The following is a 24,760-nucleotide window of genomic DNA, read 5'->3' as shown; positions in this document are numbered from 1 at the left end:
CCTACATACAAACGAAGTCTAATTTCTTTCTTTTGCCCATTGGTTAACGGATGTCACACTATGGCCTGTGCATTTGCTTCGTCTCTCATTCACTGTTCGCGCTTGGTAATGATGGCTTCTGCTGCAGTAAACAAAATGTTTGCGGTCACTGTTCAAAGTCATACGGGTTCGGGCAACATAATACATCTAAAAAAATTCATTAAAACATTCGACACTGCTTTAACTTGGCATGAAGTTCTGGAAAAACTGTGCCCAGATCTTTTCCCATCCCTTCTCCCGTCTACTCTAAAACTTCGAAAATCTATTGCATGAATCGATTGGACCAACCAACACAAGTCTCGAAAATTAAAACAGGAAATTGATTTTAACGACCTTCTCTCGGAGCACGTCCAGGTTTTTTTTTTTTTTTTTTTGGGAGCACGTCCAGGTTTTTCTTTTTGGAATGCTTCACATATACAGTCTATGGTCACACAGCAACTGCAGCTTCGGACACACACGCATAACAGCAAATAATACTTCTGCACAATGTTTCTCTTTTTACAACAGAAATGTGAATTCTGCCAGTATTCAGACAGTCTCATGCGTACAGATACAGATTCGGGCTAGAATCGTCTATGCGATTTTTTTTGTTGTTGTTGACATTTCTAATCATTAACACAGCCATGTTGAAGCCTGTAGTAAATATTTTCCATTGTTATGGCAGTCCACTCTGCTTATTGTTTTTCGAGAATGTTGCACTCCTGTTTGTCATTGTGCACGTAACTTCATGCCAATAAATCATCAGAAATATTGGTCTTTACCAATATATTGAATCTTTACATTTGTCCTGCCTGTTGTTCATGGATTTACCTATATTTGGTGTTATTTGCTGTATAAAACATATTTAGACATGCAAAATCGATTTTAGAATCGAGTTAATGAACACTTGTCTCTCAAATCAAACAGGATTTTTTTCACAAAAGTGACAACCCAAGAAAACAAAGTAAACGGTCTTTTAAACTATGTAACAGCTTCAGAACACTTTAAATATGTCCACGAAAACATATAATGTCTTTGTGCCTTTCGTGGGGCTCAACAATAGCACAGAATAGTATATGCACAATATCGGATTTGGATCAGTCTCAACTGACCAATACCCGATCTGCAGAAAATGCCAGTATCGGAGCCGATACCGATCCCTAGTATCGGATCGTTGCATCCCTAGTACATACTGCAGCAATAATACCTATTGTATTCTATCTTATCTATAGTCTGTGGAAAATCATTCAAGTACCGTATTTTCCGCACTATAAGGTGCACTTAAAAGCCTTTAATTTTCTCAAAAAAAATGATCAAGGCGCTCTGTCAAAATGTTGACATTCCCTTTAGCACAGCTCCATCTAGTGGATGCATAATGCAAACCCAGTCAAACTATTGACTGCAGTATCTTCTATTCTATGCGCCTTATAATCCGGTGCGCCCTATATATGAAAACAGTTCTAAAATAGGCCATTCATTGAAGGTGCGCCTTATAATCCGGAGCTCCTTATTGTGCAGAAAATACGGTAATATTTTCATTGTACTTCATACATGTGCATTTGACAATAAAAAACAATGATTTGACTTTGATTTAATATCTCAGTTCACACAACCAGGCTTCATTTACACTACATTTATGTATTTTTTTGTCCAAAGAAAAAATGAAAAAGTATGTGAACCCTCTCATTCGACATGTATTTTTGTAATAAACTGTCACAGTAACAGCCTTTTTTTTTAAGTTCTGTTTTTAGAATGAACACCATGGGTACTTTTTTCAGCTGTTTCTGCCATTATTCCTTTACTTTCTTCATACTACATGTTAAACACAAAGGCTTAGCCAAGTACTTTTTTTTAATGTTCCAATAATGTGGTCACTTTTTTCTGGACTGACAAAAGAAAAGAAGTGCTGCATTGGCCGGGAATCGAACCCGGGCCTCCCGCGTGGCAGGCGAGAATTCTACCACTGAACCACCAATGCTTACATAAAGAGCAGTGGGAGTTCCCGTCGCCATTTGGAACGCACTACACATTCCACAGTGTGCACTCTTATCTTTTGTTTGTCCAGCTCTTCCCTTTTCTGATTTACACTTCTGGTTTCTGTACTCTTTATGCTGGCGTTTCTCTACTCTTTATGCTGGCGCTTCTGCATCGTAATGGTTGTAGACGCCATGTGTGCCTTAGCTCCAAATGATGATATGAGCACAAAATTCCTTCCGTGTGAGCATTGGTGGTTCAGTGGTAGAATTCTCGCCTGCCACGCGGGAGGCCCGGGTTCGATTCCCGGCCAATGCAGCGCATCTTTTCTTTTGTCACTCCAGACAACACAAAACTTATCACTTAACTGTTACAAATTAATACTTAGCTAACTTTAACTATTTTATGACAGCCTGTTCATTTAACAAGTAAAATAAACAAAGACTAGTAAGTGCAGTCAGATGTTGAAAAAGGAAGTAATATTTTTAACAACTAAAAACTAAATTGAACACATACAATGCATTTTACGAAGTACTAATGTTTAATACACACAAACAATACTGCTTATCAGTAAATAATGAACAGTGCAACAGTTATGCTAACCGCTACATTGCAAAGCTAATATCTATAATGCTAAATCACTAGTGTAACAATCTCTAATATGAAATCACTCCGAAGCTTACCCTGGGATACTATTAAGTGCTGACCTCTCCTACAGAAGAAAGCATGACACCCAGGAAAAAGAGAGTAGCACATGAGAAATCAAGAGACTATATATCATTTAACACCCTCTTTTAAATAGCACTAAAGCATAAACTGTCATGGATTTATAATGCAATGGTTACTACATCACCTGATAAAAAATACTCTACATTAACAGTAGAGGGCCCTGTTGCTACAAAATAATGAAAGTACATGCAACTTGTAAGAGGTAGCTTAATACTATCAGACCATGGCATGCAACATTGCGTATAACAATGACTGAGGTCACATCTTCTCAAATGTAAATCACAGGCTCTGATTTGTAATGGCAAACAGTCAAATCACTCACTGAGGCATTATTATGCAAAGTGATAAGCAGTGTGTTTACCTTGTAAAGAGCCAGAGAGTGTCCATAGCGCTGCAGAGGGCCACCGTTGATTGGTATTACATCCCATGTGCTACTTTCTATATTATAGCTGCAAAACAGAGGAACATAAAGGAAGAAAGTGCAACTTGCATTCATTGCAAGTTGATAAACATGGGGATAGTAATGTATACAGTACAGAGATTTTTTTATATTTAAAGAGGTTGATCAGTATGTTGTAAAAAAAAATACTGTAAAAATATTACAATACATATTAAATATTATAACAAACTTTTATTTTATATTTTAATATATTTTTAAATGTAATTTATTTCTGTGCTAACAAGGCTGAATCTTCATCAACAATTAGTCCAGTCTTCAGTGTCACATGATCCTTCAAAAATCATTCTAATTTGCTGATTTGGTACATTTATAATCATCAGTTGCAAAAACAGTTCTGCAACTTAATAATCTAGTAAAAACTGTGATACATATTTTGAGAATTATTTTTTATAGGAATACAACATCAAACCCTGAATGTCAAAGATTGCTTTTAAAGATCATATAATTAAACAGAAGTGAGCATGAACAATTCTTATAGACAAAAGTGATGTGATGCATGCAGATTAGTGATGCACCGAAATGAAAATTCTTGGCCGAAACCGAAAACCGAAAAAGAGAAAACCAAGGCCGAAAACCGAAACCGAAACACCGAAAGAAATTATGCCAATTATTCCATTGCATTTATTGCTATGACCATGTACTAACTTTACGAAAATTAAGACATTGCAATTGCATAAATTAATATTAAAGTTTCAAAGATAATTACAATTACATAAATTATAAAAAACATAAAAATACATAATTACAAATTATGCAATATTTATTAAGCACATTGCAACAATGCACAGTATAAAATAAAATTCAAACTAAAAATGTATCCCACTCATGTGAATATTAAATAATAATGTACAGGCCTACTGGCCTGCAGAAAGGTTTTAAAATGAACTGTTCTCTCATAAAAACAAAGTGCATTTAGGTCAAGTGCATTTGAAATTGTTCTCTGTAGGACTAGAAAGTGCATTACTTCTCCAGTAGGCAAGACTGTTATCACTTCTGGGGATGGGGACTTCAGACAGATAACCATCTAGCTGTTGAGCAGTTGAGCTTGTCATCTGCCTGACATTTGAGAAATATTTGAGAGAGTGTATTTAAATAGGGGCAGGGCATAAATAATTTGTTTTATCAAATTAAAGCAGAAATCTAGCAGAAAATCTAGCAGAAATATGGCTACAATCTGATATTATGTATGTATATGTATATATATATGTGTGTGTGTGTGTATATATATATATATATATATATATATATATATAGGCTACTGTAAATAAAATGTCACATATATAGTAGCCTAAGAACTAGAACAATAGCCAATGTATTATTATTTGAGGCACTTTCTTGCAGAATTTCACTGAAAATATCAGACAACGAGGGTGAATGCCAAGAGACGAGTCTTTTTTTCCGCGCTCTGATCTGTCTCCTGCGCTTGGCGCTTCTCCGTCTCCACGCGGGTTCTCCGCATCCAGCGCGGCCTGTATCATTTCTCGTGCGCGCTGCCTTATTTCCGCATCCAAGTAATGATCTTTATAACGCGGATCAAGCACATTCGCGATGAAGTGCAGAGGATCCGAAAAGATCTCAGTGAGACGTGTGCTAACAGACTCTATAAGACTGTACCTTTCTTTGTTCTCACTTCGTGGTCCGTCTCAATCTCTTTGTTAGGAGACGCTTTAGTGCTGCGAATAAAGGAATAAGAAGAGAGAGAATGTTCTCACTGGTGTGAAGTGAATGTCGCGGGGAGCTCGTGGTCTGCGCTATGCAGGTGCACGTTCAGGTCGCGGTTTCTGTTTGCGTCATCATCACAACATTTCGGCCGTGTTGTTTCGGTGATAAAAGTCTTTCGGCCAAAAACCGAAAATGCTCTTTTGGGCCATTTTCGGCCGAAAATCTTCGTTGGCCGAATATTCGGTGCATCCCTAATGCAGATATATATTATTATGTCACCAGGCGGCAGAACTTACTTTATAACCATCTGAAAGGAGCTGTAGTTAAAGGTGAACCCTCCAATCAACCACATAAGCTTCTCATGAACCACTGCTTTATGGGAAGCCCGACCTAGTGACTGACCATCAGGTTTCACGTTAGGCAGAAACCAGTACGACTCAGCCGAAGGAACTTTTAAAGAGCAATCTGGACCTGAGATGAGAAAGAAGTCATAAGAAACTAGATGGGCAAATTAAACTACAGAGAAGCGTGTGTGTCTAGTTTACAGTTTTTTTCAACTGCTTACACACAAAATCTTTACTTGTCACACAATTTCTGAAACCTGACACTTAAACACCAGAACCAAATCTGCAAAATCACACTAATTCTCAGCCTTTTCATAAAACACTTTTTGCAAAACACAACACACAATTCTCTATGTAACACATAACAATCTAACAGGAATTAATATTATGGCAAAGGTGTTTTTAAGGTAAATTTGCTTTTAAGATGCGTTTTAATGCAGTGCTTCATTTTGCAAGAGATGTGAGGCATTTTGCATTCTGTGTGCAATTCTAGGATTTGTGTGTAAAGTAAAAAAAAAGAGAGGCAAAGTTTTGAAAACACTGAGAAATATGGACCAGAACTGTCAACTTGATATGTATTTTCAATAACATGGTTAACAAGTCAAATAGCTCACCCAAATATACCCTTTCTTTCCTTGAATTACAAATGCTCCAATAAATCAAACCCCTGAAACCTAATCACAAGTGCATGTGTTAAAAATTGCTGAATAAATGATAAAAAAATAATAATAAAATTGTTTGTTGTTGTTACATAGACGATGATTTACTGCAAATAGCCTGCTACACTTCTGAATGACTGGTTTAAAAATGATCCAGCACTGCCATCTAGCGGTTAGTAGAAGCCCCTCTCTAAACGAAGAACGATGTTGCAAGTTCAGATCAAGCCAGAGAGGGTAGCTTTTCCCAACAGTTAGCAACTGCGTATCATCTTAGCATCTGAATAATAAACCTCCAGAAATAAGTCAAGTACTTTAAAATTCCCTGCAGTCACTCATTGTATCTCTTAAAACTAATCTTTGTTCATCAAAATTACGTTTAAACGCTTTCCCCGTGTTAATAACTTTTTATGCCATGATTTAACAACAAGCTTAACTTACCTCACTGAGCATAAACGAGCCATGAATATGTTAACGAACGATAGTTCCCGCCATAACTCAATCACCCCAGCTCGAACTTTCTCCACTTTTCCACTCATTTAACTTAAGTACTAACGTTGAACACTACACAATGGCAAGTGGCAATACTAGTAAATCAGTGAGTGACTTTAAATGTATTCTGAATGGATTAATGTTATAGCCAAGAAAGAAAACGCTCCCCTTAGCTAACTTATATATGAATAAAAATGAATAAAAATTCTGAAACTCTAAGCTTTCCCATTAATCTCTTATTTACGTCATCCTACTTACATCTTATTTGCACCTTGTTTGTTTTATCGAGAGAGGATTCGCGACCGTGCAGAAATCAGCCTTGGACAAGTCTCAGGTGTTTTCAGCACTGACTGAGGGGATTCTGACCTCACTTACCTGGACATCTCTGATTGGCCGTTGCGCTCATAAAATAAACAGGTATGACGGTGATTGGCTACTATATTCAACGCTGCAAAAATCACGTTGAAAAGCCTCGCCCAGCAAATTGATGGGATTTGTTATATTAAGGATGGGTAACGATCGACGTTTTCAAGATGCCTTTTTGAAATTCTCTTTGGTACGCCGCAATTTTAAGGAGAAAATCCTCCCCAGTGGTGCTGCCTGATGAATTTGCAAATGGTTTTCTTTAAGCATAATAAAACACCTGACAGACATTGTAAACAACGTAAAAAACTTGATTTTCTTTAAGTATCGAAACATTATTTCCAGTAACCAAATACAATTAAAACTGTAGACAAATAAAATCTTTATTTTCGATTATGTATAATTACTAATATTCATCTATATATTTTTATTACTTTCACCAGATGTTGAACGTGAATCATAAAATGAACCAACAAATCATTAATAACCAGCAGGTGGCAATATTGACATAAAACATAAGACTCATTGCGTTTCTGTTACTGGTGTGTTTATTCAGGTGGACTTAAAGAATATTTCACGTGTTTGCAGTCACATAGAGTGCAAATGTAGCACCCTTAAAAAGAAAAAGAAAAAAAAGGTCTGTAATATTTTCTGTTTATGTTTTTGAAAGAAGTAAGTTAAATAATAAAATATTACAATTACCTGGACTTTTTTTTCTTTTCTTTTCTTCTTTTTTTTTTTTTTTTACTTTATAATGTAATTTATTTCTGTGATGGCAAAGCTGAATTGTCATCATCATTACTCCAGTCTTAGCGTCACATGATTATTCAGAAAATAATATGCTCATTTGGTGCTCAATAAACATTTATTATGAAAACAGTACTGCTGCTTGATATTTTTGTTAAAAAAGTGATACATTTGTAGGATTCATTGATGAATATAAAGAACAACTTTTATTTGAAATATAATTAATTAAAATATTTAAAATGGATTTAATGTCACTTGTGATCAATTTAATGCATACATGCTGAATAAAAGTATTCAATTTCAATTCAACTGTAAATGAACAGTACTGTATGAGAAAATTAACATTATCAAAAAAATGGAGCCATAAATAAATAAAAGACACCTGAACAATTACTTGCTCCTCACCTTGCCAGCTTTCATTGCAGACACAGAGCTTTTCTCCAGTGAGGTCACAGTATCCGCGGTCAGGACTGCCACAGTCATCCCAACAGTAGGGAATATCACAGGCCTCACCTTTCCAGTATCGTTCACACTCGCAGTAAACACTGCTGGATATGGAGTTACCCGTTGTACACCTTCCATGACCTGAACAGTTATTAGGACAGGAGTTGATCCTGAAAAACACAGCAGGGGGAGAGGGATCAATAATATATATATATATATATATATATATATATATATATATTTAAAGCATTGTGACTGTATAACCATACTCACGAATAAAAGATGTTGAATCCTGTAAGATTGTAGGCAGCATCACTGAAGAAGTGTAACAATGCGTATCCAGATGTGGTCACCACCTCAGGAATGGTTTCATTTCCTTTAGTCTCTGGGACAACCAGGCCACTGGACATGACAAGAGCAAGACACACAAGCATGACACACAACACACAAATGAGACAGGAAAGACTTCCTTCCTTTGTGTTCACATATTCCACACAGCATGAGGACAGCTGTTGCTAAGCAAACAGCATCAGGAACAGGATAAATCTCCACTGCTTTCTCTTGACTGTGCAATATTCTACTAATAAGGAAGAGGATAAGCTCTCATTCAGTGATTCAACACAACAAAGTGGACAACCACAGAGATGCAATGGACCAGACACTGCACACCAACACAAACACACACACTAAAGTACGCAGCAGGTCATCTGAAAACAAGGTCTATCCCATTAAAAAGGCATAAGAGATTACATCTGAGAGGAAGAAGAAAAGAAAAAGAGACAGGGAAAGGATGAACAAAACAGAGTGAAGCAAACAGACTGCTTTCATTTTTAATGTGGTACTTAACTTAGGTAGTTAGAAAGCATAGAGAGTCTGACTTTATTGCATCATCCGCAGTGCTTTATAGACGTGGCTGGTAACTAAAGAGTTCTTTTGGGGCGATTTGCACATTCCATTTTTTTGTGATCACTGGTGTGTTTTTTTTTTTTTTTTTTTGCAGAATCAGGTGTAATTTCGTTTGTCACCAGCAATTCCAAAAAAATCAGCAGTAAATTTTGGAGATATGCACATTTCTCCTGCTATTTAGATTCCCTGCCATTTATTACTCTACACATTCCAGTCATTTTAATTAAAGCATTCATCATTCATTTCCTTAATGATTGCAGATGTGGCTAAATGATGATCTGCTGGAAATAAACAACATTTAGTGGGCGAACAGAGGTTAACACCCTCGCTGTGCTTTCAATTAAAAAATTATTGTATTGCTAAGGGAAAAAAAGACAAAAGTTCACACAAATGAAAGATTAGCAAACATTTTTTAAGTAAGCTTCATGGGTGACGTAGTCTGATTTGATTATGAGATTCTATGCACTGTCTTAGGCCAATAAAATGCATTTATGTTTGACATGAATTGACGTTTGTATCCACTGTGTCAGTTTCTGTGTATTAATGACTTTGATTCCAGTATCATTTACCTAAACACAGCAACCAAAGGTGCGTAAATCGAGTCTCCATCAAAGACATACATGTGATCCCAACTGCACTCTGTGGCAAAATGGTTGAACCTCAACCTGAGCACAGCATTTGGGCTAAAATAAAAAGCAGAAAATATGTTATTTTATTAAAATAATGAATAATAAGGCAAATGTATTTGAACCAAAACATTTGTCACATAAATGTGTGTCACATAAATATATGAAAATCTAGCTCCAATCTTTTTTATTTCTTTAAACAAAAAAATTTGGTAATAAATAAATATAAATAACAAAGACTGGAGATTAGTTTGACATAGTGGTACTCACTATCCTTCAATCAGCCAAGTGCATTTAGTCTTGTACTTGTAGTTAACTGGTCCATCAGTGAGCCATCCTGATGACTCTGTCAACCTGACAAAGAAAAATACATAGATCACTTGACATATCAAAAGGGCCTTGAAGACACCAATGTAAGAGGAAATATGGCACAGTATATATGTGAATTCAGTTGTGCACATGTGCAAATATATTTTTATTCTCTAAGATAAACACCTACATAATAAAAATGTAATAAAACTATAGAAGAATAACATAACAATTGTAAAGACTTCAAAATATGCAATTATAGAATATTCAAAAATCAAACTATAAAATCAAATTGTAATACAAACATTTGCAGAGAAAAAAAAGCTGACTGAATGCTTAAAAATGTTTTGGAAACTCCTGTTTCCAAAGAGAAAAAGAAAATTTAAGTCTTCATAATTTAAGGTCCAATGGAAAACAGAAAAACATTTTAGTTGATTAATCAAAGTCAGTAAATTCAGTATCATATGCGCATGCTGCCTCAGGCATTTCACACAAATACAGCCCAAAACGTATTTTAGCATCATTGTCTTTAAATGTAAAGATAAGTTTTCAGCAAAAAAAACAAGTACAGCACCTGTCCAAAAGTCATAGAGACATGTCACACAGTGGCTCAGTAAAAATAAACAAATAAATAAATAGCTTGTCTATACTAGTAAAACTGATTGGAGTGGACAGAAAGTCTTTGAGGGAGAAAGTGAAGGCAACATCTACATTAGCAAATGATTTTTTCTTATACACAATGTCAATATCCATAAAAACACCTAAACTTAGATTTTGGTGCAATTAATGGGTACATTTTCCCAGCACAATAATACATGAATAAAAATTCAAGCATTGATGAAGTGTGTGATATTAGGACTTCAGAAAACATTGGCAATAACTATTACTGACATTTGACATCTTGACTACACAGATGCCCAGTAAAATCCTCTACAATGTCACCATCATGAAACGCCATCCACGTGCACCAACAAACTGGCCATGTGACACTGGCACAACCACCTGCTCCTGATTCATCCTCTTTCCTCTCATTTTCCATCCCTCCTCCTCCAGCACAGAAATGAGAGTCATAATCCCAACGGATTGAAGCAAAATATACTCATTTGTCTGACAGTGGAGGAGGGCCAAGACCAGAATGTTAAGAGCCAGTCACAGCAACTGCACATCAATAAAAAGATCAGCTTATCCACCAAAAACCATGTTTATCACACAAACAGCACAAGAGGTGAAGATCACCAGCAGCACCAACCACAGAGTCAGAGCATAACGTAATGAACAACTGGCACAACAAATCACTCGATCCTAAATGCAGTGGCCACAGTGTTTTCTTCAGTAATGACCACAAAGTTCAATACAAACATTATGACTTCTGTTTTGAGAATTCTATAGTAGTGAATCACCCATAACCCTTGTTTTGCAATACAGCGGCTTCTTCATAACTGCCACCCATGAAACTCTGAAACTTTAGCGGGGGAAATCTTTTAGGAAAATATGACATTTTTTTTATTTACTTGTTTTTAAATTTGACATTTTATGAAACAAGCTACACTCTCAACCTCAATATAGACAAAAAACATCACTGTCCATTCAAAAATAAAGATGTGTTGTAATACATAGCCTGAGTCTATTTAACCGCAGTTTGATTACTGTTTATATACTATAAAAATGAAAAATATGATTCATTTTAATGTATTTTATTACTTAGGTTTCACAAATGTAAATAACAAATTTTCACTGTGCATAATATCTATGCAAAAAAGCCCGTCATCATGTCAATCACACACTGTGCTTGTGTTTGTACTGGGCCTGACAGTAGCAGGAGCTCAAATGGAGGACAGAAAGTGATTTTAGGTCCGAGCTGAGGCAGAATACTAGAGATCCTCAGGCTAGCACAACAGGCATGGCACTATCAACAACAGACACTTGCCTACATAAGTGAAAAAAGGCCATTTCCTGGTTGCTTTTGGAAAACAGCAACTTATGTTGAAGGTATCTTAGTCTATTGTCTATTGTCTATTATTGTCTATTATGGCTTTACAATAAAAAATAAATAGATGAAAAATAGAGTTCACCATCAACATCAGAAAAAAAAGGTTTCTGATTTCTCAAGGCTATGCATAGCATTGATATAGGGATGACAGTTTAAAATAATATGGCACAGTTGATGATTACCTTGATTAACAGGTAAAAAGGCAATAAAAGAACTGAAATGCATTAAACAGAAATATTTACAGTCCAAAAGGCTGCTACAACCTCTGATACAGTGCTTTCTAAAAACATTTAATTGATCACTTACTGTGAACCATTCATCCATGAATATTTATCTTTGGTAACACTTTTCCTTGTTACAAGTTACTTGTACTTACTATAATAATAACAATAAAATATGCATAATTACATGCAAGTAACCCATTTATTTACAAACAAGCAAAAAACAGTAAACTTGTTATTGCACTACTGTCTGTTCATCCAGAATACTGAATAATCCATTTGCACCCTGAAATATTTTCTATGCACTTTACTGTCCATTGCACTAGTGTAAATGATGTTCATATGTTCCTCGTTTCTGCTTATAGTGTACATACACTTTTACATAATCCATCTGTATAGTATGTTCATAGTACACCTATCTGTATATCATGCTGATAGTATTTAAAATCTGTAAATGATGTCCATAGTACTGCCTGTATATTTATTGTATATTTGTTACATAGTGTAGACACTGTATATCCTGTATTTACTGCTTATTGCACTTCTGGTTAGATGCTAACTGCATTTCGTTGCCCTGTACCTTACATGTGCAATGACAATAAAGTTGAATCTAATCTAATCTAATCTAAGCCAAACCCTAATTTTAACTCTAACCATATAGTGAGTACAAGTAGTTAATTAATATTACTCAGTACTTAAATGTATGATTACACTGTAACAAGGAAACCTGAATTTTTTTTTTATATTATTATTCTATTTGATATTGTATTTTTTTTTATTAAAATTTTGTTAGTTTAAACCCTGCCTATTTCTCACAATCGGCTGCCATAACCTATGGATAGGTTTAAAGTTTTTTACAAATTGGTATAGAAACAATTTTTGTTTTCAAATTTTTCAGAAATTGCTATAATTTTTACAATTAAAGGGATACTCCATCCCAAAATGAAAATGTTGTCATTAATCACTTACCCCCATTTCGTTCCAAACCCGTTAAAGCTTTGTTCATCTTTGGAACACAATTTAAGACATTTTGGATGAAAACAGGGAGATTTGAGACTGTCCATTAGACTGCCAAATAAATAACAGTGTCAAGGTCCAGGAAAGTATAAAAGCGTTGTCAGAATAGTCCATCTGCCATCAGTGATTCAACCGTAACTTTATGAAGCAACAAGAACACCTTTTGTACACGAAGAAAACGACTATTCAACAATTCCTCTCCTCTGTCTCTCCAAATCATCGTAGCGCCATTTTGACAAATCTGAGCTATACACAGGTGACGTACGCTCTTCTGTATCAGTCGCGCCACTGTGTGTATTTATGTATTTATTGTATTTATTATATATAAGTGTATTTATGCTTTGGTTTGAAAGACAACAGCGCATCAACATTTTCATCTGGCGCTGGAGTAACCCTTAAATAGCAATGAAAGAATAACACATTGAAACAAAACATGAAATTAGGAGATGAAATAACATACTCCAAGGATCTTACAACGTTGAAAAAAGTTTTTATTTTTTACAGTTTATGTCACAATATAGAAGAAATGACATCATGTTACATTGCAGATTTAAATAAAGAAGGATAGACACATAAAACCAAAAAGGGTTTTTCTTCCTGAAGCATTGTGTTTTATTAATCTCCTCTCCTCCACTCAGTCATGTCATAAAATGTAACCTGCTTTCACTGCTGTCTGGGACAGGACGGAATACCTGGATTTTCCTGAAATATTTCCTATCGTCCAAGGTGACTTAGAGCACATGAATTACAAAGACTCGAGGCACTCAGAAACCGATGTATACTGGCTCATATAACATATTAAAACTTACTACGGCATTTTACCCCAAGCAAATGTAACGAGACAATAGATACCCTACAGCTGAACACACAACATCCTTCTAAACTGCAACCACATACACAGATGAATACCTCAAGAATAACTTGTGACTCTCACCTCAACACCTGAATTCTCTGGAGAGGACAAAGGCCACTTTCAAACAGAAATCATTATTAAACAACGAGGCCTTTAAACCATACAGTAGAAATATGTAGCAACCCAAATAGACACTCTGACAACAAAATGGACGATATCAAACTTCAGTATCTCTGGGATAGTTTGAAATCTCCTTGGAGTCTCCTCACAATAGCTGAAATAGCTTTAATAACCATAACATTAATGTCTGTAAATGTCTTGAACTGCACAAGAATGAGCCAAGTAAGCCACAAACCCATGCTTATCAGAAAACAGTGCTTTATATGTCATTCTTTTTCTCCCAGTTAACCCAGGCACAAATATTTGCCAACTATTTAAAAATGGTTTTTGTGTGCCCCAAACACAAACCACATCTGGCAAAAACAGCTATGTAAAAAAGTCAACTGTGATGTGTTTGTTGGGAGTTTGGAATGAACATTGAAAGAAACAGACTGTAGAGTAAGAATGTAGACAGTAAGAATGTGAATCTACCTAGGGCTGTGACGATAACCGCATTACCGCGGTAATTAGATGCCGACCGCGGTGTTGAGGTCATCACCAGTACTTTTTTTTTTTTTTTTTTGCATAGTTTTGCAAAGTTATATAAATGCTTATATCAAGAGCATGCTCACAGAAAACAACAGAGAACAAAACAGCATTGGATGAAGTAGATTAGAGCCCTGCACGGGTCTCAAATATAGGCCCTAGCCAGTCTTTTTTCACCCTTCTCCCAAAACAGCTTATATACTACTGTTGTATGTAATGGAAAAGTGATTGTATATCGTTTTGTTTTTTTTATAAAGTTAATTTAGAAAAACATTTGGAGCATTTTTTTGTTGTTAAATGTAAGTTTTTGTTTTTTAAAGTAATGACCAAGTGGCCAGCGGCAGACAAGGAGTTAATCAAAGCCTATGTTCTGATCAATTTAGCTTTCTCAAATTATCACGACTTGCCTAAAATAGAATCTATAGATATAAAACAGTTCAAGCATATCCTAAATGTTAGTTTAAACGTTTAACCTAGATAAATGTGCACTGTTAGACGCATATCCAATCGTTTGTGCGGAGAGTGGAAGCTGCAGGACATGGCGCCAGGGCTATCACTTAAAAAAAATTTTCCAACAGTGGAAACAACTTAAAATAGGCAGTCATTTTTGCTCATAAAGGTAAGAGTAATACATCATTCCAAGCTGTAATGGTCTACTTTTGTTTGAGTACACTCACAATATCAACAAAACTTCTGCCGTCTCTCTGGCTTGAACAGGGAATTGCCTCACAGGCATGTTAAAATATATAGAAAGCTTTAAACTACTACTTTAAAACAAAATAATTCAAATCGAAAAAAAAAAACTATTTCATTGTGTAAGCTGTGCATTTCTCTCTATAGCAGCAGTTCTCAATTCCAGTCCTCGTGCCCCACTACTCTGCATATTTTGCACGTCTATCTTAGTTAACACACCTGATTCAGATAATCAACTCGTTAGAAGTGAACTCCGTACATGAACTGTGTTCCCATTGATCACTGCTCCCTACGTCTGAAGCACTAAGAGAAACATACAAAATGTGCAGAGCAGTGGGGCGCGAGGACTGGAATTGAGAACCGCTGCTTTAAAGGCACATCCAATGAGGAGCTGGCGAGTCAATTTTTTTTATAAAATATAAAAATAAGAAAAGCCCTAAAACAGGCCAGATTAAAATTTTGTTTAATTTTGTAATTCTGTAAAATTAAAAAAATAAAACACAAATTATATGGCATATGTAAAACTTTGTCCTATAATTGTATAGGTGCTTATATATTATGATTTTCAAGTTGCTCTGTTCTGAATACCTTAAAATGTAAAGGATTTGCTGCAATGCAATTTTGTCTGATATGTGAATATATTTATTAGCCTATATTTATTAGCCTATATATTTATTAGGACCAAAATACTGTAATACTAATGAAATATTAGTGCAGGGTTACACCTAACAACGAGACCCTTGAGATATGCATACAAACAAATACATATAGATAAATGCTCAAGCTATGCAACAAATGTGTATGCATTATTGATTAAGACAAAAGGCCTAGTGAATGTCCATCAGCAGGGGATGATCTCATCTTCAAGACAATGCAGAGTCCAAATTTGAGCTATAAAAGCACTACTGTTACACCACAACAGCACTGCCATTCTAAATGGAGGCTATGTCACTCTTACAAGAGGTGACGGGACTATTCTTAGAATGTGTTTATTGTAGGATGGGAACTGTTGAATTAAATGAGCACTTGGAGACACAACATTTTCATTTTTGTGGTTAACAAGTGTCTGATATGCCCTGTACCACATCGTAAATGTTTTTATTAGTGACACTCTCGCCAGCTCTAGCAACAGTAAATCCTTTGAAGCATTTATGTTAAGAGAGACAAAGATGTTTTCTAAAAATATCACTCATTCCTTTCTTTACAAATCCTTCCAGTTTTTCTGCGGGTGGGGTTTTTCTGAAATATGGTTTGGGTTGTTCTACTCTGGTAATAGTATAAATTAAACAGTCACTAAATATCTTATTTGTCTAATTTTATTGGTCAGATTCACAACACAACATTTTATGTTGCCCACACACCTCATGATTTTAGCCCTGGTCACTGACAGGTTATCAAGATCGTCAACCAGTGTTGGTCATAGACTTTGTTGGGTTACTCTTTCTTCTTTTTTCTTCTTTTTTTATTTACTAAAGTTATCCAGTGAAGAGAATGATTTACTCATTTTCTTTTGTTGTTAAATTAACATTCAATTACAGAGAGCAACAGGTTTTTTAGACGGTGTTTAGTGTCCCACACCAGCAACAGTAGCATGCCCATCAACAGTTCTGCGTTTAAATGCACACAATTCACTTTTCACTTAAGCTTGTCACAAAGCACCGGCAAAAGTAATTACCATAAATGTAACAGGGAGAAATAGTAAGGAGATATTTGAATTATTTACTAATAAACTAGTGTTTTCTGAGTCGGTGTCGCAAGGATGAAGTTGCCAATCCTGACTCGCCATCTCCTCATTGGATGTGCCTTTAGAGAGCAGTGTATCTTTACAGATTATGATTATATTGAAAGAGTTTGTTTTCAATTAGTTTTATTTCTTTTAGTTGTAATTTAAAGCTTTCTATAGCTATATTTATCATGTCTGTGAGGTATGTTTTCGCTGAGTTTCAGTTCATTTTTGTACTTCTGTTAAAGACGAGATGGCAGAAAGCGCATGATGTTTGGTTTCTTTATTTAATAAAAGCACAACGTTTTGTTGATATTGTGAGTGCACACAAATAAAAGTAGACCTTTTGCAGTTACGAATGATTACTGGATGATTATCTTTACGAGCAAGTGATCGCGCATTCACTTACATATCCTGCAAAGCGTCTCCGCACAAACTGTTGGTCAAGTCATGATGATTTGAGAAGGCTAAATTGATCAAACATACAGTAGGCTCACTATCTGCAAATGGCCGATTGGTCGTTACTTTAAAAAAAAAAAAAGAAAATTATGTTTAATGGACAAAAAATGCTCCAAACATTTTTCTAAATTAACTTAATAATTAAAGACACGGGCCGGGCTAGGGCCTGAGCATCTCTGGGCCTAAATCTGAGGCCAGTGCAGAGGTCTAGTTTGAGGACCCTATACAAAATGTACATACTTTGCATATAAGGAGGAATATTTGAAAATCGGTTCTCATTCATGTCAATCTTTTCCGGCAAATCAGTTCTCATTCATGTGAGTGATGATTGCTATTAGGGATGTTGCGGTGACGGATTTTTTCCCCCGGTTAATCGACATGTAAAAAAACCAGTAATCCCGGTGTCACCGGGGTTGTGTGTCGGGGATTTCGGGTGGCCGAAAATGCGGCCGTGCAGACGTGCACACGTCTCAATTTACTTTCACTTTAATTAGCAGCAATTCAGTAGAATTTGTTTGAATTAATTATGGGTTAATTTATTTTATTCTTAATAGAAATACACAAAACAATAAGACACTCTCTTGTATTACACACATCTTTATTGCAAAATGAATAATAACTTAACACACCATGCAAAAACTAAACAAAAGCACTTATGAAACACCTTTAAAGTGCATTTATTAACAAAACGAACCACTGCACACATCGTGCAAGTATCAAACAAGAAATTATATAAAGAAATTCACTATTCGTTAAATAAATGCCTGCCTTTTTCAGCAAAAAAAAAAAACACCGCACAACCATCGAATATGAAACGAACGAACATCAAAAACTTCATAAGGTAGCCTACCCGAATAATCACTGGACACTTAAGTGCAAAAAAAACTAATATAAAAATTAAACTCACGTTAAGCTGTTTAAAAAAAAGAGGTAGGCCTATTAACTGCATACACCGTACAAAAAAATTATAAATAGGCTAAATGAGAAACAATAAACGAAAAACCTTCATTTTAAATTGCAACAGTTCGCTTTGAAACCAGATCTTCCGCCATCCTTTGCCAGTTAGCTCGCCTCACTCTCCACAAATGATAAATGAAATCGGACACCTGCTGCTTTACTGCGGCGCTCGTTCCACTTACGCTAAATTACGAAGGCACGTAGTCACTAACTGAATTAAGTGCTTTATATGACGGCAAATCAATGCCAATATTATCCGAGCGCACAGGCTAAGACTTCAACACGATGGGGACGGTGCCGGTGGTCAAGTGCTATGACCGGTAGGTGGGTTAAACACCGTGTATCACCGGTAACACCGACTATCGCAACAAGCCTAATTGCTATGTGTGAACTATCAAAGGCAAGACCTTAAAGATGCACTGCAGATGCCCAAGAGATATTTACGTTATGTCTGCCATACACTACATAACTTTTAAAGTCTTTGAATCAATGTTCTTTTCATACTACCCAACTGTCTGTCATCGCCAATGGCAATTCCAGCACAGGACTTGGATTGCAGAAAGTGAATCTGAAAATGTGAAATGCAACCAACCCTTTCTACAATATTAAATAAATCCTGCATATAGATGAAATATATCCACTTTGTGTGTTTTGCACATACAACAGAGGCACTGTACAGACCTTACAATGAAAGAACTGGTCATTTTTCTTAAATAACCTTGACCTGCTGGCACTGTCCTTCATTAAAAATGAAAAATCACTCATGCTTAGAGACAATGGGGGCAGCAAGGGCAGAGATTGATATTTGTAGGTCTCTGACGTATAGTCACGGCTCGTCGATTTCCCACCATCCACTCATTCATCTACTGAGTCGGGGATGAAAACCCCACTGGCTTTTACATTACAACCACAATAAGGTCAAGAGAAAGTTAATAGAACTTCACAAAGGCCAAGCCTTAAATGGTCCTTCAATGCTCGTCTACAATGCCTCAGAGCTTGATGTGAAAGATCAGAGCATGAGGGTCTCATGACTGAACACACATTTAAATATAGATCAAAGCGTGAAAAAGTGCATCTTTCAGAAACCCAGACAGAGTTGTTTTAGGGGCTCTTTTAATACTGCAGTGTATTTGACAGCAACTTGCTTGCTAAAGGATTCATATCAGGGAAGAGCTATTGCACATTGCAGACTGAATGAATTACATTCTTTTCCCCAATAAAGAGCTATGCTTTTTGATGGTCAGGTTTGACAGTTCAACCTCATGACCTAAAAAAAAAAAAAAAAAAAAAAAAAAAAAAAAATTTGGAACTGGCATTTGAGTTTGGAGAAGAAACACACCCAACCCATACTTCCTGAGAAAACTTGTGAAATTATATTTATATTCTCTGCCTGATCTTCCATTTGTGCTACTCATTCATCAACTCATTACTGGTATGAATCAACCATTGTACATTTTATAAATAACATTTTATAGTTGGCAACTGCTTCCTCTATGGCAAGGGTGAGGAACGATGATCCTGCACTGTAAAAATTTAATGTGATTTTAACAGTAAAAAAGTATAAAAATGCTAAAGTAAAAACCTGTTAACTGGTTAACAGTAAGTTTCCATACTATGTTCGGTGAATAAATGTAATTACATTTAATGTAATTTTAGGGTAAAATGCTTTTAAAAATACGTTTTTTGTAAGTGAAAAAGAAATTGACACTCCCAGTATTCCCTGCATGACGCTTCATAATTGATGTTGTTGTTTTTTTGGTTTTTTTTTGTTTTTTTTAATAATGTTTCTTCTTTTCAGTTGTGTATATTAGTGTTTAATCTTACATCTAATGTTGGTAAATTATTTTTTATTGCATTATTTCAGTATCATGTGTGTCACAATGATGGTGTTTATTGTTTATGTGAATGAGACTGTGTGCAGTATGCACCTTGTATATATATAAGTATTGCCCTCCTCAGCTCGTAATAAAAATGTTCGTGATGAGCTTTGGTTCATCGTGTGACTCTCATCACCACCAGTTTTTGGTGGTTATCAGTGCATTACAATGGTTCAAAACAGATATAAGTACTTCAATATGTTGGTTTATTCACATTACATCAGTTAATGACATTTTTTATTTTATTGTGAATTTAAGTTAAGTCTGTAAAACCTAAAATTTTGCTACTATATGTTTTACAGTAAAGTTTTGGCAACCACAACTACTGGTATTTTACCGTAAATGTCACAGATTTTTTTTTTACAATGTGGAGGACCACTATCCTGCAGAGTTTAGTTCCAACCCTGAAAACAAAACCTACCTGTATCCTGAAGACCTTGATTAACTTGTTCAGGTGTGTTTGATTAAGGTTGGAGCTAAACTCTGGAAACTCTGGAAAAACTCTACTGGAAAATATGGCAATTTGCTAGCTTACAGGAAGAGTTCACCCAAAAATTTAAATTCTCTCTAAAAAATTTAATAATCTTTACTGTCCTTCATGTCATTCCAAACTTGCATGACTTTCTTTATTCTGTGGAGATATTTTGACAAATTCAAACTGTTTTGGTTACCACTGGGTTCAACACTGTATGAACAAAAACTCTACAGAATATTACGAAAAACCATAAGTCATCTGGGTCCTGCGAATTCCAACATGCTGCTCTTTTTCTATTTAGTTTTTTATGTACTATAAAGTACCGAAGTATTCATATTCAGATGAAGCCAGTGTGAACTAATTATGACAAAATTCTTTTATTTTGGGGTGCCTTTAAGATGTTAACATGGCAAGAGAAGCTCTGCACTGATGCTGTGAACAAAGCCATAAGATGAACAGTTTAAGCACATACTGTCTGCTATCATACAGTTTGATTCACAAGTTCTGAATAAGCTGTCACAATTACTTCATTATGTTTCACTGTAAGTCGAAAATGGAAAGACTCTGAAACTAAAGAGCTTATCCCCGCCTAAGAATAGATGAAGAAATACTTTTGGAGACCAATTCCTACTTAACTAGTTGCTTATTAGCATGTATAATGTACTAACTTATTGGCTGATTATTAGCACTCATAATAATAGTTAACAGTTAGTAAATAATGAGAATCAGTCTCTAGTTTGAACCTATGTATAAAATAAAGATGTACAACATTTACTTTCTTTTCCCCCCAGAAGTACCATGGTTGATCTAAAGTAGTCAATACTGTCTTAGACAAAGCACAGCCTTGCTGTCATTTGAGAACCACTGGTTTAAGAGTCATTTCCAGCAATAATACATAATAGAAAAATAATTTCAATGCTGATGTGTGAATAGTAGCAATACAGTTAAAAGACAGACAGGCATTGTTTGTGTGAATAGTAAATGTGGTACATGTGGTTTACTAGGAAAATCAATCCAGCAATTTTACAACACTTTTGCCCCAGTAACTGGGGTTCCATTATTTGATCTTCTGCTGGGAAAAGCAGTTCCCGTCAAGCCAAAATATACTGCTGTAATAGTGAAACAACCACTCCCTGAGGTTTGGGAAAACAAGACAGCAGTGAATTGTAATGTTATCTGTATTAAGGGTCATTAAACACATACAAATACGATCCACAAAGGGTCTCAGTGGATGTGCCAGCACTTACAAACACAGATTACACAAAGCAGAGCACCTGCTACATGATGCCTTGAACCAGCACAGCATGTTCAGTTTATATCAAAGTTCTGCTGACAGCAGAGCCGTCTCAGCCCGAATCAACGCCTGAATATCAGTGCCTCCTCAGCACTAGGGATGGGTATCGTTAAGGTTTTAACGGTATTACTACTCTTACCGATACTGCTTAACGGTCCGGTACTTTAACGGTATTCTTATCGGTACTTTGTGTTGTGTTACTTTGTGTTGTGTTAGGCAGTCGAAAACTTTGCATTTCTCTGTCTGCACATAATGCACTTTTGAAAGATGCTTTGACAGATTGCTTGTGTTTCCGCCCCTACACGCAAAAATTTTGTTGCACTTATGACAACCAGTGTTGTCTGCATCAACTCTAGTGAAGTATAATCACACTTTGGAAAGTTGTACTGTCTCCACAATCGTCACTCTTTGAATTAAGCGGGAGTTTTCGTACTGTAAGGGTCCGTTCACACATCGCGTCTAAAAATGCGTGGAAAACGCTAGGCATGCCGCTTTCTGATTTTTTTCACCAAAGCCTTCGGGCACTTGCGCTCCTGAGGAGTCTGCCGTTGCTAAGCAACCATGACCTGCTCTCTCCATGAAGACACGGAAATTTCAGCAATGGATAAATGGATTTGTGAACTTGAGCGCGCAAAAGACGCGATATGTGAATGGCCCCTTATGTGTGTGTGCGCGCCGCGCTCGTTCTTGTTGTGTGTGTGTGAGTGTGTGTGACTGACAGACAGCCTCCGTGGCGCGCATGAGAGATCTCGCAGATCTCACAGACAAACGTCTTAATATGATCGCACATTAGAAATGTTTGGTGAGATAAAATGTACACGATAACATTATTAAGCAAAAATACATAGTTAATTTTTTTCCCTCCAGTACCGAAAGCAGAATCGATAGCGTCAGATCTTACTGATACTACTGTCTTTCATAATTTAGCCCCGGAGCCATTTTAATACCGGGTTTTGGTATTAAATTAAATTAAATTATATTAAATTAGCACTATACACTAATCCAAATTTATCCCATCAAACCACTTTAGAGAGTCAGAATGGATTTCCCTTCAACAGGGCAGGATAAAACTAAAACATTCCCACAGGTTATACACTCACATTACTCATTCTGCTGTCCCAGCAGGATTAGCCTAGTTTTTGTAGTAGTTTTTGTAAGAAGTTTGAGTAGCAGATATTATTGAGACATTTGTGATTTCATGTACTGATTCAGATGGGATGTGGCCGTTGAAGGTCAAGTGTTTTAGTTCTATGTATCATCAAGGCTTGTATACTTTTTAACAGTTTGCTGTCAGTGAGGTTTATTTTTAAAGAATCACTTATGCTCACCTAGGTTATATTTATTTATTCAAAAATACAGTGAATGTCATGTCGTTATTGTGCTTTGTGTTTTAGCCATATTTGTGTGGGTACGTTATTGAAGTATTTTAATTGATCAGCGCTGCGCTTTTGAGATAAGTTTTCTTTGCACTGTTCATTCATGGCTCCGCCCATTAAACCGCACCGAAGACATGTCAGCACAGCACAGCACGAGCTCTACAGGTCCTTCTCAAAAAATTTGCATATTGTGATAAAGTTCATTATTTTCCATAATGTAATGATAAAAATTAAACTTTCATATATTTTAGATTCATTGCACACCAACTGAAATATTTCAGGTCTTTTATTGTTTTAATACTGATGATTTTGGCATACAGCTCATGAAAACCCAAAATGCCTGTCTCAAAAAATTAGCATATCATGAAAAGGTTCTCTAAACAAGCTATTAACCTAATCATCTGAATCAACTAATTAACTCTAAACACCTGCAAAAGATTCCTGAGGCTTTTAAAAACTCCCAGCCTGGTTCATTACTCAAAACCGCAATCATGGGTAAGACTGCTGACCAGAAGGCCATCATTGACACCCTCAAGTGAGAGGGTAAGACACAGAAAGAAATTTCTGAATGAATAGGCTGTTCCCCGAGTGCTGTATCAAGGCACCTCAGTGGGAAGTCTGTGGGAAGGAAAAAGTGTGGCAAAAAAACGCTGCACAACGAGAAGAGGTGACTGGACCCTGAGGAAGATTGTGAAGAAGGACCGATTCCAGACCTTGGGGGACCTGCGGAAGCAATGGACTGAGTCTGGAGTAGAAAAATCCAGAGCCACCGTGCACAGGCGTGTGCAGGAAATGGGCTACAGGTGCCGCATTCCCCAGGTCAAGCCACTTTTGAACCAGAAACAGCGGCAGAAGCGCCTGACCTGGGCTACAGAGAAGCAGCACTGGACTTTTGGACAAATTTTGCATGTCATTCGGAAATCAAGGTGCCAGAGTCTGGAGGAAGACTGGGGAGAGAGGAAATGCCAAAATACCTGAAGTCCAGTGTCAAGTACCCACAGTCAGTGATGGTCTGGGGTGCCATGTCAGCTGCTGGTGTTGGTCCACTTTTATCAAGGGCAGGGTCAATGCATCTAGTTATCAGGAGATTTTGGAGCACTTCATGCTTCCATCTGCTGAAAAGCTTTATTTAATTTCGTTTTTCAGCACGACCTGGCACCTGCTCACAGTGCCAAAACCACTGGTAAATGGTTTACTGACCATGGTATTACTGTGCTCAATTGGCCTGCCAACTCTCCTGACTTGAACCCCATAGAGAATCTGTGGGATATTGTGAAGAGAAAGTAGAGAGACGCAAGACCCAACACTCTGGATGAGCTTAAAGCCGCTATCGAAGCATCCTGGGCCTCCATAACACCTCAGCAGTGCCACAGGCTGATTGCCTGCATGCCACGCCGCATTGAAGCAGTCATTTCTGCAAAAGGATTCCCGACCAAGTATTGAGTGCATG

At 36.4% G+C, this 24,760-nt stretch overlaps 1 protein-coding gene and 2 non-coding genes across 3 annotated transcripts in view; 1 reads left to right on the top strand and 2 right to left on the bottom strand.

Moving 5' to 3' along the window:
* atrnl1a (attractin-like 1a) overlaps nt 1–24,760 on the bottom strand; it is a 375,666-nt gene that overhangs the window by 335,325 nt on the left and 15,581 nt on the right. The window contains exons 2-7 of the mRNA XM_059566501.1: nt 9,692–9,775; nt 9,365–9,478; nt 8,163–8,291; nt 7,851–8,059; nt 5,140–5,314; nt 3,083–3,170 (exon numbers count right to left, since the gene is read on the bottom strand). Coding sequence (XP_059422484.1) covers nt 3,083–3,170; nt 5,140–5,314; nt 7,851–8,059; nt 8,163–8,291; nt 9,365–9,478; nt 9,692–9,775 — 799 coding nt within the window. The remainder of the gene's footprint in view (nt 1–3,082; nt 3,171–5,139; nt 5,315–7,850; nt 8,060–8,162; nt 8,292–9,364; nt 9,479–9,691; nt 9,776–24,760) is intronic.
* Nucleotides 1,926–1,996, bottom strand: trnag-gcc (transfer RNA glycine (anticodon GCC)). The gene has a single exon. It is a non-coding gene; the product is annotated as a tRNA-Gly (tRNA).
* trnag-gcc (transfer RNA glycine (anticodon GCC)) lies at nt 2,240–2,310 on the top strand. Its single transcript has one exon. It is a non-coding gene; the product is annotated as a tRNA-Gly (tRNA).

Source organism: Carassius carassius, chromosome 14, assembly GCF_963082965.1.
Source record: "Carassius carassius chromosome 14, fCarCar2.1, whole genome shotgun sequence".
NCBI lineage: Eukaryota > Metazoa > Chordata > Actinopteri > Cypriniformes > Cyprinidae > Carassius > Carassius carassius.
The sequence above is the reverse complement of the archived record's forward strand: the minus strand, read 5'-3'. Positions and strand labels throughout refer to the sequence as shown.